Consider the following 18,332-nt stretch of genomic DNA (forward strand, 5'->3'; position numbering starts at 1 on the left):
TCAAACCAACCTATTTTCAGCCGACGAACCCAACTAAAATTAATCAGGTCTTTCTCTCCCTCCCTCTCTGTCCAGCGCACAGTCCCCCTTCTTCCATAGCAGATTTTTACTTTGTCTCCACGTTTATTTGTGGCTAAAGAATTTTACCAGCCTCGAGCAGAGGTTTCTCAAAGATTTGGTTTGATTTTCAGAATGGCTCTTATGGCCGTTTGAATTTCAAATCCCACCAAGAAATTAAGCCCTGTTTTCAATATAATAGGTATAAGATCCAAGACCCTTATTTTATATTTTTTTTAGATCCAAAACAAATATTTGAAACGTGAGTTACAGTTTGTTTTCTATGCATAAAGTGTTAGGACACATCTTCTGAAGTAGATCCGGTTATGTGTATTGTGTTATATAACAATTTAATTTACCTAGTGTCTTTGATACTATAGACAGATCTTGGCTTATACTCATTTTTAAATTTAAAAAAAGTTAAAATTCCTGCATTTTTCACGAAATATGAGTCTATTTCATGTTGAAGTATTAATGTCTTCTCTTTAGTTGCTTCGAGCAGCAGAAAGATGTAATTTAGATTTGCTTGAAACTTAGTGATCTTATTTATAGGTTTAGAGAAATTATTTTCTCACATCTAGAACCCCTGCTTATAAGAGTTTAAATTTAGACTCACTACTTGATGAAAATAAATCTTGAACTTATCATTACTTTATTAGAACCTTTTTGATACATGTGTTCTTTTGTCAAGACACTAGTAGTGAAATTCAGAATTTATGTATCAGTTTTCTTTTGAGTATATTTATGTAGTTTTGTTGCTTAGTTTTCATCCAGTTAGTTAGTGTAAAATATACAAAGTCCTTCTGTTAGTGTATTTTTGCTGAAAGTAATGGATTTCTTATCTCGTTGTGAGCTTATGATTTAATGCAAGTTAATAGTTTAATTCGTGCCACTGTTCTTCCTTTCTCGTTTCCGTCATATTTGTTTATGATTTTCTCTTTTGTAATTCTTGTTTTCTCTTTCTTTGTTTTGCATATGCACTTGGAGCAATATGAGTCTTAATGCAAGACTCACCACCATATCCCGAGCACGGAGCCATCACATTACGTGTCGTCCATAAAATACATTGGATAGCAGGAAAAAAAGCGAAACGCTTGGGGATGCCTATGGCGTCCTTCTTTTGTTTCTATCACTCATTTTATCTTAATTTTTTTGTAATTATCGATTTATTTTTTACGTTTTTTTAATTTTGGAATTTTATGTTGGAGTTTTATTTAATCATATTCTCACCCTAATTATCGGTATAGTACTTATTTTGTCACTTGGAATACAACGTCCATCTTAAATACTAGCTACAACATTAATAAAGTTTTGCTATCCTAACATTTTCCTACTAACTACTTAATTCTTGATATAGCATTTCAAAATAGGGACGTTCTCGAAGTTCTGTTCTTAAACTTTCTTTAGAACCTATAAGTTTAGGTTTAAAACTTGTTAGCAGCAAATGGCTTCTTGGTAAAGCTTGTTCTTCGAAAGGTGATGTGGACGTTGTCCTAAACCAAAGTCAGATTCTTCTTAAACAAATTTTGATAGCTTTCATTCCAATCTTTTGAGTCAAAGGTAATTTTTTTAAACACTTAGATATACATATATGTAATATTAATTTCAGATAAATTAACCTAAGTTTCACCGGTTAACCGTATTAAATGGATCATATAGAGTGCTTAATACCTTCTCTATAAGATTAACTAGAACCCTGACCCATAATCTTAATGGTTAAATAGGCCATAAAAACAGAGTTAATTTTAAGCACTACTTAGTTAAAATTGGTGTCCTAATTCACCGTTAAAATAATTAGGTGGCGACTCTCTTTAATTAGTTAAACCTCAAGAATTACAATATGTTATACTCTAATTTGACCCGTGTTAAAATGGGGTATAACAGTTTCTTGACTCGTTCGAGGATGATTAAGTTGGGGAGGATGTGACGACCCGGCCCGTCGTCTCATGAGATACCGCTCTGTTTCCCCTATGTCTGCTTCTTATTTCTTTGTTCATCTGTGTTTTGAGGTATCGGGTTGGATGGATCGAATCTGGATTGGTTTTGGTGAAGTTTGAGACACTTAGTCTCTTTTAAGAAGGCTTAAGTTGGAAAAGTCAATTGGATGTTGACTTATGTGTTAGAGGGATCGAATGTGAGTTCCGATGGTTCGGTTAGCTACGAGAAGTGATTTATGACTTAGGAGTGGTATCAGAATGGGTTTTGGAGGTCCGGAGTAGATTTAGGCTTCAATTGGCGAAGTTGAGATTTTGGCGATTTCCGGTTGGTAGGCGAGATTTTGATATAGTGGTCGGAATGGAATTTCGAGTGTCGCAGTAGCTTCGTTATGTGATTTGGGATGTGTGTGCAAAATTTCAGTTTATTCGGGCGTTATTTGGTTGGATTTTTGATCAAAAGCGTATTTCGGAAGATTTTAGAAACTTAGGCTTGAATTCGATGTATTTCGGGTGATTTGATGTTGTTTGAGGTGTTTTGAGGATTGGAACAAGTTTGAATAAGGTTTTAAGATGTGTTGGTGCTTTTGGTTGAGGTCCCGAGGGCCTCGGGGTGAATTCGGATGGTTAACGGGAAGATTTGAGACTTGAGAGATTGCAGAAAATTTACTGCTTCTGGTGTTTTCGCACCTGCGGTTTGGGGGCCGCACCTGTGGAGTCGCAGATGCGACCAGTTGACCGCAGATGCGGTAAGTGGCCGCTAAGTGAGTTCCGCAGAAGCGGAGGAGTTGATCGTATATGCGGTACCGCAGAAGCGAGTTTTGGACCGCAGATGCGGAAAGGCCTGGGCAGACCATATATGTTATTTCATTTCGCGATTTTGGGTTATTTCACCATTGTTGCCTCCGACCTTGGAGCTTTTTGGGCGATTCTGAAAAGGGAAATCAAGAGACTTCGTTAAGGTGAGGAATTTTGGACCTAAAACACAATTCTATGGTAGATTTTCATGGATTAAGACTGAAATTAAAGGAATTAAAGGACTAAAAATGGAGGATTAGGGCTTGAGTTTAAGAAGCCTTTAAATGGGGATTTGAGGGGTCATTTGGACTCCGATTTTAGTAATTTTGATAAGTATGAACTCGTGGGGACATAAGAAATCCGTTGGTGTAAAAATTTCTGAATTTCTAGAAGTGGGACCGGGGCTCGGGTTTTGCTAATTTCGGGATTTTTTGGTATTTTTCGATTATTCTCGCTTGGGCTTTGTTCCCTTAGCATGTTTTGACGTCTTCGTTCTGATTTTGGATAGATTCGACGCGCGTAGAGGCCAATTCGAAGGGCAAAGGCGTCGCGAGCTAGAGATTTAGCCGGTTCGAGGTGAGTAATGATGGTAAATGATGTTCTGAGGGTTTAAAACCCCGGATTGTGCATTGTAGTACTATATTGAGGCAAGGCACACGCTCAATGACGAGCGTGGGGTCGTGTCCTATTAGGGATTTGGACTCGGTCTGTCCCAATTGATGATTTTACCGCGTATTTGATTGGAAACTATTTGTTATCATCGTTTATTAGGCTGAATGCCATATTTGGGCTGAATGCCAACTACTTGAACCCTTCGGGGCTTTTATTTGATATTTCCTCACTGTTTTGACTTACTATTTGAACTCAGTCAGGTTAATTTCCACTGTTTTACTACTCAGCCATTTTTTACTCGGTTTTGAGACTTAAATGATATTTTAATGATGTTTTGGGCTGAGAAACATTGCTTTATTAATGCCCGAGGGGCTTGTGAGTATTTTTGACTGAGTAAGGCCGAGGGTCTGTGTTGTGAGGAGACATTGATACTGATTTGAGGTCGAGGGCCTGAGATATGTACCCACGAGGTGGCTTGAGTGATATGATACCCATTGTGATGTGAGATTGAGCCCGAGGGGCTGTTACAGATGTGAGATGTTGCCCGAGGGGCGGATGTGGTGTTACTGTGCCCGAGGGGCAAATTCCTATCTGTTTACTTTATCATAATTGACTGTCAATTACATGTTTAATGGTTTAAAGAACATTTTCTTGATTTTTACTGGTTTCATTGAAATTAATTGATTTTATTGCTTCATTATAGACTGCCATATGCTTTACGTGTTTTCTTGCTTTCATTCATTATTTATAATTGTTACTCACTGAGTTGGAGTACTCACTTTTTTCCATGCACCCTGTTGATTTCCTCCAGTTCCAGGCGGGCCCTTTCGGAGATTACGAGGTAGTTGTTGACGTCCGCATCCCCGTGTCTCTACTCCTCTATCATTTCTGTTTCGTTACAAACATTTGCAATAGTTTATGATTTTAGTAGACAGTATTGTGGCTCATAGATGCTTTGGGTACCCCGATGCTTGGATAAAAATTCCTCATCTTTAATAGCCTAAACTTCTGTATAAAAAGCCTGACACTACGCCGTCCTAAATTTATGGCAGCGTATTACAATATGTCTAGGGTTGATAAAAAAGATGGCACAAGAACCATACTTAGACTATTCAAGAATTAAGAAATGCATCTATGTAGATTTACAGAAACATAAGAAATGGTTCCATTAATAAGTTCAAGCTTAATAGAACTTTGACTTAGCTTCACAATATTTCCTACGTAAAAATGAAAAACATATAATGTTCCACCAATCACTCAATTACTTTATTTTTATTGTTCAGATGTTTAAGTATTGTTTTGTTGGGCTAAAACGGCCCAATGACACTCTTAACATGGTGTGATATTGTCCGCTTTGGGACAATATCCTTTGCCTCGCATTGATGATTTATTCGACCAGCTTCAGGGAGCGAGGGTATTCTCTTTTGGTTTCCAATCCTATTTGGAATTGGATTGAGAATTATTCTATGCTCATTGATACAAGTCTTTGAAAGACTTAAGCACATAAGAGTGGGTTTTGAGAGAGCTTTTTGTTGCTATTGTTGCTATTGTTGCTCTGTGTGTTTGGCCCTTGTTGTGTAGCCAATTTGGAGAACTTTTGTAACCCTTTTCATTATCAACCAATTAAGTAATTTACTAAATAATTCTTTTTTTTTTATGCAGAAAGTCATTACAAGATTCTCTGAAAAATTGAAGAAAATAATCAATCAAATGCCACCTTAGGAAATTAAAATGCCTTTTTCTTCTGATGTTCTATTAACAAAATAGCTAGGATGTTGGTTTTCCTAAAGTATAGTCAGTTACTAATAGGAATTGCATACTTGGAAGAAAATAAGCTTGTCATAGATACAAAAACAAACTTAGATACAAACTACCCAACTTAATAGCTCATGCTACAGGAAAGGCAAACTTATTTATTCTTGTCTTCCAAGTATTACTTAATTTTTAACAAGATAATTTCAGTATTATACCGTTGTACTATAAACACTACATGTTCTATGTTTTCTCCAACCAAAAAAAATAAAATAAAAAAAATACAATTATGTTCTGACAAAACAAAAGTTAAATAAATCCTGAAATCTTGGCAAAGAGTAAACTTATATAAAGCTAATAAGACCATCAAAATGCAGACATCTTTAGGTAAAACTAACATACCCTTTACCAAAAAAAACCAATTTCTTCAACAACAACCAAAACCTATACCCCCCCCCCCCCCTCCCTACAAAACAGAAACTAAAAATAAACACCTAAACATTTGGTAAAAATAAACTGATACATAAAGATAATAAGACCATAAAAATCTGATTTTTCTGCTTCAAAAATAACCCTAAAAAATAAGTAATACAGCAAAGTCTAGCCCCTTAATTTGTTCCGTTCTTCTTTTCTTGAATAATATTACAGTTAAAGCAAGAAATTAAGTACATTGCTCACACCCTAAGGATTAAAGGAAAACGAATGATTAAATAAATAAATACCCAACTCAGAAAAGAAAAACTTGCACCTGAAGTTAGTTTCTCACAGAGTGCCTTTTGGGTCAAAAATTTCTCGCGATTGAAGTAGTTTTCTCACATTTAATCGTGCCTTCTAGATTTTTCCTTTGTTCTTCTTTGTTGCCTTCTCTTCTTCGAATAACAGAAAAGGATTGAGACTTTGGGGATTTGAAGATTTGGGCTAGGCCAGTGATTTGATTTGAGGATTTGGGGATTTAGGGTTAGCCATAGATGAAATTCTCAAGGTTAAAGGAAACAACAATGAAAGGGGTTGAGAGCTTTCGAGGTACGGTGTTGATGCCTTTGAATTCTAGGGGTTGGGGAGATGAATGGGTTTATTGGGAGATAGCTTTGGAGTTATCGACAGTGGAATATTTTTGTTATTTAATTTATATTAATTAATAAAATAAATAAGGGTTTGGCGGGTTTAGAAAAATTTAAGGGAAAAAAAACCGTACCGATATAACATTTTTATCAAAAATCTTTCTCGTAAACAGATTTAGTGGGACGGTTCACAAAAACGTTATGAAAAAAACCCTATGGCAACGGTGATTTTGCAATAGGAACAGTTTAATAGCTCAAGTGTGCTGATATCTTTCCAATGCTACTGTAACGGTTGTAACCGTTATAATATCCACTCTATGGCAACGGTTCCTTAACCGTTGCTATGATAACTGTTGCCATAGGCTCATTTTATAGTAGTGACTAATCTAGATTATCACTAATGATGCTGAAATTAAGTTAAGTATGATATCTTTTTGTGATGTTTTCTTAATTTATGGAAAGGCATTAGGGAAGTGACTTTCCCCTAGGTGAATACTTGACGGGTTCTAAAGCGTAAGTCAAAGTTGTTATGTTTGGGATTGCGGTATGCACGAAACTACTCACTCTATACCTCTCGATAGCTTGAGTGACTTTGCCCTAATTGGCTTTCTCAAGACCAATTGGGTGTCAAAATTGTGCAAGCAATATAGGCTCAAGTCGGGTATTACTATCTCTAGGTTTAACCTTTTAACTGAGGCGATCAATCTCTTGAATACGCCCCAATTCCTTGTTGGAATGATTTTCCTAGACTCAACCTCTCTTTCTCAAGAAGAGCCTAAGTCAAAAAGGCACAAATTAGTGTTTGCAACCACTAATTCAACATGGAAAACACAGGCCAAATATCAACCACCCATAAACATCTAAGCCCTAAAACAAGAGACCCGTCAAATACTCACACTAGGGTTGAGCCACAACCCTAGCTAATGGGTCTAGCTACTCATAATAATGGAAGAAATCAGATATTGAGATGAAGAATAACCCATATAATATAATTACAAGCTAAGGTTTGAAGATTCAATGTTAAACTAGCTACAAAATTACTCAAAATAGCTAAAAAAAAACGGCGTTCACATGCTCAGCTACAGATAAGACGACCTAAAAATCTGAAAAAGAAGTATTTATACAAGGCCGAATTTTCTGGACAAAAATGCCCCTGAAGGAGGTACCGCGAAAAATGGACTGCGTCCGTGGTGAGGCTACTGCGGCCGCGTAAAATCAACCGCGGACCGCGGTTAAGCCTTTTTGGCTTCAAATCTTGTTCTCTGAATCTAGCCACCGCAGACCGCAATAAATGGACCGCGACCGCGATGGCTTCACCGCTGCCACATAAAATCAACCTCGGTCAGCTGTGTCTTGAAAACTTCCAAACTTCAGGCTCTTTGAATCTCTTCTCTGCGGACCGCAACAAATGAACCGCGGTCGCGATGAGGCTACCGCGGCCGCGTAGAATTAAACACGACCCGCGTTGCTTGAAATTCCAGGATTGCATCTTCTCTGATCTTTCCCACCGGGGACCGCGATAAAAGAACCACGGTCGCGGTGGGTCTATTACAGTCGTGGTGGATTTACTGCTGTAGCGGTGCATTGACTTGTTCTAGGCACTTGTGCAGGTTTCACTCCTTTTTGAGCTGGTTTTGACTTCCTTGTCACTTTTTGACCAAGCACTGCAAAAAGCACAACATGTAAGCTTTCGGGATTACTTGTATACACTTTTAATCCAAAACTCAAGCAAAAAGGAGTATAAAATATACTAGAATCCCTAGTTATCAGTGACCTCGATAGCTCCGAAGGTAGGTGTCTTGCTCGGGCCCTGATACGAGAGGCTCCTGATTTTGAATCTGATTCCTTACGATCGTATCCCTGCTCTATTTGCCTCACCGGGAAATCGGAATGCTCATTGTACTCGGTTTCACCCGTATACAGTTTGGAGTGATACAATTAGCTCGAAATCATTCATTTTTAGAATTCAACACAATTTTCTAGTGAAATTAACCCTAAGCATTTTGGAAAATTTGTTGTTTCACCTCTTATTCAAAGAAACATAAGAGGTGAAATTTAAGAACTCTTAAAATATGAGTTTAACTAATTTCCATTTTGGACATTCTCATGGACGTTGCCAATTTGATTTATCGATTTCCCGTAAACACCGTCATGTAACCAAAATAATATTTTTAATGCTCAGATTCAACAGAGGTAATAAGAATGCTCAATTTAGGTAACCAAGTTTTTTACTTAATTATCTCTGAATACAAGTCGATCATGCTACGATTGAGAGGCACAGTGGTGAAACACAGTTACAGAGAGATGAACAGAGTAGCTGATCTGATGGCAAAGGAGGGAGCAAAGAAAGACCTTTTTGGAAGAACGGCAATCGTGGCAGTTCCTCCGGTGTTTGCAAATGAAGCTTTTTGGACAGACATCCTAAGAATTATTTTTTCTAGAAAAATTATGGACCGTAATATTAATAACGTAGAACAAAATTTAGGGCGTACTTCATATCCCCGGACGATGTATCTATTTCCCGTTAGTTGCTAATATATATAATCATCCTTTTAACCAAATATATTTCTTTTTTTTTAATGCACCATAAAAATCGATCTCCTAAAACAAAGACATTAATAAGAATCCCCAAAAAAACGCACACCCATTGCACCGCAAGATTGCACGTTCCCAACACTTAAGTCGCATTATTAAACAAATGTAACCACATAAAATTAATATAACACAATTAATCACTAAATTGATGACATCCATGCCATGTTACGTTTCATTTCATATATATGTTACAATTACAAATGATCACCAACGTAAAAAAATACATAACATGTCATGAACACCATGATTATAAAAAGAATCTTTGCTGGTTAATTGATATGGCATGGAATTAAAAATATTTACGTGCCTCCATATAAAGCTTGGTTGAAGAAGAACGTCTTTTTTGACTCCCTAAATAATAATATCGCCATATAAATTGGAACAACAGATCGAGGGAGTAATAATTGTTTCTATACACATTGATTAAACCTTGTTCGCACAAGGTGGAGGACTAAAGTTTGGTAATACAAATTTACCATTGTTATGGCACATATCGAAGCATTCTTTTTCTGCATATAATGGACTACCTTCACCAGCAAAAATACCTTTATAACATTTTTGATAACATAATTCATGTCCTGGTTCTATCTTCAACCTCAGTCCTGCATATTCATATACTGGCCCTTCAGAACCCTGGGGTTGTGGGTGGGGTTGTGGGTGGGGTTGGGGTTGGGGTTGGGTGGGGTGAGGTTCGGGTTGGACGTGGGTGTTGGGGTTGAGGTTGGGGGGTTGAACATGGGGATGTATTTCCTCATGTGCCCATGCAAATTTGCTTGAAGCAAAGATAGTGAAAATTATGGCCATGAAAAGTATAGTTGTCATCTTGATATTAGCCATTATTTCTTTTAGTTTCCCTCTGTTCTTTCTTGTTGTTTGTTTTTTTTAATGAGAAAGTTAAAAGGGAAATAAAAAAGAGAATATGAGAATGATAGGGAAAAGGTTGGATTTTATAGATGGGAGAATAATAATTTTAATGGATGTCCATGAATACTAAGGGAGGAGAAAGGATGTCCATAAAAAATCTAATGTGGTCAAGAGAGAAATAAGGGAGGAAACAAGTGAAATTAGAAAATTTTGACAGAGTTTTAGTTTTATATATTGATCGTATAAAAAAAATACTTATAGAATTGGGTCATTTAATAATGTAATTACAACTAAATTTCAAAAATAAATATTTATAGTCAACCTGATAAAAGTGGTAATTTTACCTGATAATACATAATTAAAACACGTTTTCAGCATAATTTTTTTTATACGATCAGTATATATACTTAATATATTTTTGACTTAGGGTTAAAATTGTTCATGTCTTTTTCTAATTTATTGTTTCTAATAATGGATAACAACTTTTTTTTAGAGCTGCATTTCTGCAAGAGTCTGTTTCCACGGCTGGAACGCGTGTCACAGGGCAGCAACTTTACCAGCTACGGCTTACGCCAAGGCTCCCCTTCCAGCAGTTCTGAAATTACTTTAGGCAAGAACATCTAAGTATATTGTTTAATAACAAACCTGCCACCCTCTTCCAAGGAGAAAAACAGACACAAACAGTACCACCTTTTGCTGAAATTCCATAACAGAACAAGACTACACAAATAATGATATATCAACAAACAAAGATTATCTCAGTTCTGCTACTGATGATGAATCTACCTCTGATCTTGATGAAGAGTATAGGTAAGGCTTAGGAGGTATTTGCAAAGAGTAGTCTTGGTTTCCTTCTAACATTTCCACAACTTTGCTCATCGATGGTCGATTCGAGGGATCAGTCTGTATGCACCATAAACTCATTATCACCATCTTTCTTGCACATTCTTTCTCCTCTTCGTTTGTTATCCCGATTAGTTGAAGCTCTTCATCTAGTTCAATTCGTCGATAGAGCCAATGTGGAAAGTAGATTTCACTTGTGCGATCAACTCCAACATCAACATTCTTCCTTCCTCCAACCATCTCTAGGACCATCATTCCGTAGCTATAGACGTCAGACTTGTGAGAGACACCTCCCAAGTTTCTGCATACTATTTCTGGAGCTATATAACCGATAGTCCCTCGTGCACCTAACATTGACACAACACTCTCCTTTTTGACACAGAGTTTTGCAAGACCAAAGTCGGAGATCTTAGGACAAAAATCGTCATCAAGTAGGATATTATGAGGCTTTATATCAAAATGCAAAATCCGAGTGTTACAACCACGATGCAAGTACTCCAATCCTCGAGCAATGCCTAGTGCAATTTTGTACAATATTGGCCAACCCAATTTGCGAACATTGTCAGATCTTTCCTCATAGATAAACTTTTCAAGAGATCCATTTGACATGAATTCATAAATGAGTGCTCTTTTGCGACCCTCAAAACAAAATCCCACAAGGCTCACGACGTTAACATGTGATGTCCTGCTAATACTTGACACCTCGTTAATGAATTCTTCACCACTTCCTTTTAGCTCATTCAGGACCTTCACTGCCACATGACTTCCATCGGGAAAAGTTCCTTTGTATACAGAGCCAAATCCTCCTTGACCTAGTTTGTTTTTGAACCGGCTGGTGATTCTTTTGACCTCTGAATAGTTGTATCTCTTTGGAGCATATGATCCATAGTTCTTCAGAAAGGCTTCAATATTTCGGTGATCCTCAGCTTCAGATTCCCAAAACCTGAAGTATTTGTGCCAGAAAATCTTTTTTCTGAAGTAGAAGAGCAAAATCAAGATTCCAGTGCAAAACATCGAGAAAACTGCAAATGTGGGAAAAAGTGAAGTCATGCCCATGTAATAAATCTCTTGGCGATTATTACAACAACGCTAAAATAGCTTTTAGTAGAAAGAAAAACATTGCACACTTCGACGAAAAGTGACGGGCACCAACAAGAAAGGAAGAACTTTTGGCTACTTCGCCAAGTTTCTTTCTTATTCCGTTGATCAAGGTGTTGATAGCTAGAATCAATCTCGGTATGGATATGCATAGAGTTTTCATAACATCGAAGCTACATGTATGGGTCAGAATTCGACCCCACGATAATTAACGAGGCTAATCCCGTTTTAAGTTAATTCATGATTAATTAATGGCACGACCACTCAGAATTGACGATGTTCAACCCGCATCTGGTTCGATCGACAAGGCCATGGCCTATCCGCCACCATAAAGGCGAGATCCCAAAGTGGTCACGGCCACTTATCGCCAGATCACGAAGCTCACAGCTATAAATACTAAGAGTGGAAGTCCTAGAAAAGGGGGCTGCTTCTTCACCACTTAGAGAGAGAGAGAAGAGAAAAACACACCCATCTTATGGGAAGTGAAAACACCATTGTAAGGCTCTGAACCTCTTCATGGAGAGGCAGACCAAGCCAATATTATCAATAAAGGCTTCCATTGTTTCTCCCCCTAACCTTGAGTACTTATTTTCATGTTCTTCGCTTGGTCCAATGGATTATTACGATTTGCTATGATTTTTCCGTAACTTATTTGTATTGTTTTGCACTCATAAAGCACATGATAACTTTTGAGCAAACACTACACCTTCTCACAAGAGCTTTCTTCTAGAGTTCGTCCGAAAGATTAGAAGATAAATTTCTTACAGGTATTTATTCATACTTCCTTGTTTAGTCTAAACAAATTTTAAACACAAATAAATCTTGGTAGGATTGTTATTTTGATTTCGCAGCATGTTTAGAACATCGTTATAGAATCCTTCATTAACATAAAAAAGAATTTTAAGTTTGAGCAAACCAAAAAAGAGATTTTGTGCAAGTCTAGATACAGATAAAAGTTAATGATTATAGACATGTACCTATGCCTCGAATCAGTCCCCAATCTTTTTCTGCTGCTGCAAGAACACACAAATGATAGATTAATTAGTCACAATAAGACTGAAAGCAATGCACTTCCATTCACATGATAGTATAAGCTAAGCCATCACAACTCGAGTAGTTCTCATAACTTTGAAAATAACCATCAATCTGCATACTGTTATTAGTGCATATGAACAAAGTGATATTGTTGTCGACCCTAAAGTCTAAACAAAACATGAGAAGAGAGGTGGGAAAATTTGGTTCCAATTCTTCCACAATCGAACTCTTTTCGGCAAGATTTACTCGCTCCTTGAACTAAGTTGAAGATAGCAGATGAAACATAAAAGAACACAGCAGAAAAAGAGGCTCCGGCCATTAGTCTTTAACTTTAAACTTCAACAAGTAACATGCAGAAATAGAAAAGTTATAGACTATAACATACATAAATAGAAAAGTTATAGACTAGGCAGCCTGGTGCACTAAGCTCCCGCTATACACGGGGTCCAAGGAAGGGCCAAACCACAAAGGTCTATTGTACGCTGTCTTGCCCTGCATTTCTGCAAGAGGCTATTTCCACCGCTTGAACCATTGACCTCCTGGTCACATGGCAGCAACTTTAGCAGTTACGCCAAGGCTCCCCTTCAGAAAAGTTATAGACCAAATACCCAAAATTAATGTTCTCCAGTTCACTCTTAATCCCTCTCACACTTGACAATGGACTTTCTGATCTTCTACCAATGATTCAAGAAACAGGCATGCCAAAGCATCTTCATAAAGCTCAAGAGTGATCTTCCAAGAAAATACGGTAAGGCTTCTTTCTAGTAAAGGAAAGGATTCCATTCATGAATCTTGACATTAAGATTATGATCTACACAGATGTGTGAAACTTGGCAAGGCGTCTAGTCCTGTCAATCTTAACTTAGATTCTGCTAGTTGTCATTCACAAATAGTTACGCACTTCTGTAACTATGAGAGTAGAAACCGACTTTTATTTCATTCACACCTATATGTTTTCGCTTTGGCCTTATGCCTTTAGAGGACCTTGAGTCTAAAGAAGGAGATTAGGTAACCTATTAGATTGAGAAAAGAATTAAAGAAGTCTTCAATTGGAATCCTGCTATACATAACAAAATACTGCTAGTGAAACCACACGATCAACCGGACAAGAGGTCAAACCCCAAAATGCATGGATTAATAATCAGAACAAGACATGATTCAACAGAGAAAGATATTATCAGCTATAAGCCTATAAGGGAAATTCCTTGGCTGCACAAATTTTGTGGTATTTACACATTTTTAATCATCCACTTCCACAGCATAATCCAAATGCTTAATTCAGAAGTATCTTGATGCCAAGATCATCAAGCGACACTTTTTGTCACGAAAAAAACTTAAAGAGCAGTGCCTAATCATAGCATAAGGTTCGGCACAATTATACTGGGAATTAACAAGAGAGGGGCTTACTGGTAGGTCTGCAAGTCGCTGAATGAGGCCTGTCGGTGCAGAAACATTTGAATTGATAGGGATTTTCATCAAATCCACAACGTCCTCCACTTTCTGCACACTCACTGCAGTCACTGGATGACCAGCTCAATCTAAACCCCCTTCTCAATAGCAGTTGATAGTCAAGAACTTGATTGCTTCCCTCATCTCCAAGCATGTCTACTGGTACCATTACATGGTTTTTGCACACTTGTAATGCAAACTCGAAGCTTTCATCCTCAGCAAACATAGCAACACCCCACTCATTTCTATTTTCTTCACCACAACCAAAACCAATCTTGTGCTTCAAAAGATGCTCGGGTATCGACTCATTACACTTGGACAACAAATATATTCTTGATTCATTGACAAATTTAAAAGGGCGCTTATCGAGTGAGATGTTCTTGATCTCAGAAACACAACCATTGTTTGTAGTACTATTAAAGACTGAATTTTTCAGCTGAAAAGTATGATCTTGATATGAAATCTCTTCAACTATATACTCATTTTCAGCTATGTAAAGAACTGGAAAGCCTTGTTCACTACAATTTAACCCAAATCCAGGGTATCCACAATAAGATTCTTGCTCATCTTGAATATAATATGGAAAATTTATTTTTGGACCATTTTTGCAATTTATAGGCTGACATGCTACATACTGTGGATCTACAGCAGAACATTTACCTAGGATTAAGGAGAATATACAAAGGTTTAATGATGTTATCAAGATGTACCTGTTTTCTTGGTTCATCTGTGATCTTGAGCAGCTGAAAATATACAACCAGAGACAAGCAGATAATAAAAATAAGATAAGGAAGGAGGCTCGGATTTTTCCCTTTTCCCTTCTTGTTGGTAAAAAAAAAGATGGCTTCATTTGGTATACATATCTCTGCAACTAGCTCTGACACAAGACTTGACTCTCTGACACAAGACTTTACTCTGTATCTACATCATATCTAGCAAAGTAAACTTGACTCGGGTCAAGTTTTTAACAAAAAAGTCGCATGTATTGACCAGTAAACTCTTTGACTAGTAATACAAATGTCTGCTTTGGAGATATAGGGCGTGTTTCTTTTCTATATCAAATTCATCATCATCTTCTTCATCTTTTCTTCTTCTTCTTTTTTTTAATGAGATTTCAAGAAATCAATATAAGGCTATTAAATTACAATATTTCTAGACTAACCACAACAACAACAACTAGTCTTTAGTCTTCAGTCCCAAACAAGTTTGGGTTGGCTTAAAATATTTCTAGACTCACTGACATTTTTACTACTAAATGGTTAAATTCATCTTGAGGCCAACATTCTACATTTGCTAGACTAACGAATACTACAAACTTTATAAAGTCAAAATTCAATATGAAAATACAATGATACTAAATTAAAGCCTCAAACATGAATCATAGTAAGAGCAACAAACAAACAAACTGTACAACACACAAACCTCCAAATCATACTAAAAGCCTTTTTTTCTACCCTTTGTTTCCATAACATATAGAGTTCTTCTAAAGATGTCTGGACCATTGTATAAAAAAGGGCAGCCCGGTGCACTAAGCAGTAAGCTCCCACTATGTGCGGAGTTCGGAGAAGGGTCGGATCACAAGGGTCTATTGTGTGCAGTCTTACCCTGCATTTCTGCAAGAGGCTGTTTCCTCAGCTTGAAACCGTAACCTCCTAGTCACATGACAGCAACTTTACCAGTTACGCCAAGGCTCCCCTTCGTCTGAACCATTGTATAGGTTCAAGAAATTGCGGTGCTTGATTGAGGTTGCTCGACGTGAAACAGCGCAACATGAGGAAAAAAAATGAGACTATAAAAATAATAGCTTGCATATCAACAATAAGAAGGGAGGTCTTGGGATAACTGGTAAATTTGTTGTCTATCACAAGTTCGAGCCGTGGAAGTAAATTTGTTGCCATCACAAGTTCGAGCCGTGGAAACAGCCTCTTGCAGAAATGCACAGTAAGACTGCCTACGATAGACACTTGTGGTCCAGCCCTTCCCCGGACCCATGCATAGCGGGAGCTTAGTGCACCGGGTTGCCCATATCAACAATAAAGACCAGGTCAATTCTATTACTTGATCTCAGAAACACAATGCTTGTATTACTATTAAAGACTGAATTTTTCAGCTGAAAAGTATGATCTTGATATGAAATATCTTCAACTATATACTAATTTTCAGCAATATGTACAACGGGAAAGCTTTTTCACTACAATTCAGTCCAAATACTGGGTATCCACAATAAGATTCTTGCTCATCTTGAATATAAAATGGAAAACTTATTTTTGGGCCATTTCTGTAATTTATAAGCTGACATGCTATAAATTGTTGATCAATAGCAGAATATTTATCTAGGATTAAGGAAAATATACAAAGGTTTAATGATACTATAAAGATATACATGTGTTCTTGGTTCATTTGTTATCTTGAGTAAGGGGTTTAGGTAAGTCGCTGAAGGTATATGCGACTTTTCTTTCACTTTTTCATTTAAAAAAAAAAAAAATTTGCTTGGATGTGTTCCGGCAAACCAACCTTCACCAGTTTGGCCAAATTGATATTCTATGATATTTTTGTAAAAATTAAGTGGGCGTTTGGACATAAGAATTGTAAAATTCTGGAAAAAAAGTGAAAAAATATTTTAAGTGAAAATGATATTTGAAAATTAAAGTTGTGTTTGGACGTGAACACAATTTTTTTCTTTTTGTATTTTTGTGAGTGAACTGAAGTAAAATTTTGAAAAACAACATTTTGGAGTTAGCGTAATTACTAGGGTAGTAATTACACAGTCTAGTAATTACACAATTGTGTAATTATGATAATTTGTTTGTTTGTCATAATGTAATTACAAGTTTACTGTTTGGTTGCACAAGTGTAATTACACGGTTAGATTAAATTTTAAATGAAGTAATTATCAAAACTTAAAAGTTAATATAATAAATATATGCCTACAAAATTTTATAAGTATAAATAGATATTATATTTAGTATTTAAGATGCATATTTTTTCGTATATATAAATTAATTAGTAATCATATATTTATAACTAATATTGTAAAAATAATTTTATATATATTTTTCAAATAAATAATATTTAGTTTAGATTCTTACAAAAACTAAAAATATACATTTTGTAAGAACATTGTTTGATAAAATAAATTAATGTTTATAAATATAAAATCATAACATTATTTAAATGTTTGACAAAACTAATCTATCAATTTCTAACTAAAAAATGAACAACACGCAATGTGAGTCAATACTACTAAAACAAGTAAATTGGAACCATGAATATTACACAATTTCAAAATTAAAAAAAAATAGTTTAACATATGTCAAATTCCAACTAATAATAGTAAGTTCTACTACAACTTAAAATTAGGAAACATAATAAGTTTATAACCACATTCAACAACGAAATTCTACTTTAATTACATCACTCATTATATGTCAAGTTTGTTAATGACTCGTTATTTCTAATATTAGGAGGTGCAATTTCAAAAAATAGAATAATAAAATAAATAATAAATAAAATATATGAAATTTCATGAAATCACAAGAAGTAAAGGCAGGAAATAAAAGATAAATAATATACAAAGAAAAATAAAAGATAAATAATAGAAACAAAAAGTTATAAAGAAAATAAATTAAAATAAAAATAAAAAAGAAAGAAACTAAAAAGCAATCTTGTAATTATATAGTGTAATTACCACCAATTCTCATCCCCCTACCCCTTGAGAATTGGAGAGTGTAATTACGTTCCTCCAATTATACCCAATTACATATTGACCGAGTAATTACTTGGCTAAACAAATATGTCAAATTATGTAATTATACCCAAATTTATTTCCAATATGACTTTCCAAACAGGTTCATAAATAACTTTTGGTGCTATGAATCCACCAACTTATAACATTATTGCTAGTGGACTGGACCATTTATTTGCTTATCTTGGTATATGGAACAAATGGGCCCACTCATGTAGGGCCCATTACACACCTTTAACAGCCTGTTAAGAGTTGTTGGAATCAACAGGGTGCAGAAGTGGATAATTTTCCTAGGATTTATTGTTATGGGAAAAAATAAGTTTTTAATAAATCCAAGAAAAATTGCCTGCCTAAAAACTTTTTTGTCTTCTTATTTTCTTTGATGTTGGAAGATACTTAAAAGAAAAAGGGAGTAATATTGGCATGATGAGAACCGAATTCTTATATCAAATTTATAGTAAGTATAATATAATGTGACGGTTCTACCAG

General features: G+C 36.0%; 1 protein-coding gene across 2 annotated transcripts; it reads right to left on the reverse strand.

The window, feature by feature from the left end:
* LOC109235221 (LEAF RUST 10 DISEASE-RESISTANCE LOCUS RECEPTOR-LIKE PROTEIN KINASE-like 2.1) lies at positions 10,283-16,154 on the reverse strand. 2 transcript variants are annotated; one of them, XM_019401246.1, is made up of 3 exons: positions 14,057-16,154; positions 12,592-12,624; positions 10,283-11,538 (listed from the first exon to the last, which is right to left on the reverse strand). In XM_019401246.1, the coding sequence occupies exons 1-3, from the start codon at positions 14,946-14,948 to the stop codon at positions 10,427-10,429; spliced, it is 2,037 nt and encodes a 678-aa protein (XP_019256791.1). In that variant the 5' UTR covers positions 14,949-16,154; the 3' UTR covers positions 10,283-10,426. The 2 variants fall into 2 exon arrangements, with proteins under 2 accessions (XP_019256791.1, XP_019256790.1); XM_019401245.1 differs by having other exon boundaries at positions 12,592-12,627; positions 14,057-16,152.

This window comes from Nicotiana attenuata, chromosome 12, assembly GCF_001879085.1.
Source record: "Nicotiana attenuata strain UT chromosome 12, NIATTr2, whole genome shotgun sequence".
NCBI lineage: Eukaryota > Viridiplantae > Streptophyta > Magnoliopsida > Solanales > Solanaceae > Nicotiana > Nicotiana attenuata.

Coding starts and splice junctions, on each gene's coding strand:
- LOC109235221 (XM_019401245.1), bottom strand. CDS start 14,948: ATGAAGCCATCTTTTTTTTTACCAACAAGAAGGGAAAAGGGAAAAATC. Junction 12,628..14,056: donor AGCGACTTGCAGACCTACCA/GTAAGCCCCTCT, acceptor GTGTTCTTGCAG/CAGCAGAAAAAGATTGGGGA. Junction 11,539..12,591: donor GGGACTGATTCGAGGCATAG/GTACATGTCTAT, acceptor CCACATTTGCAG/TTTTCTCGATGTTTTGCACT.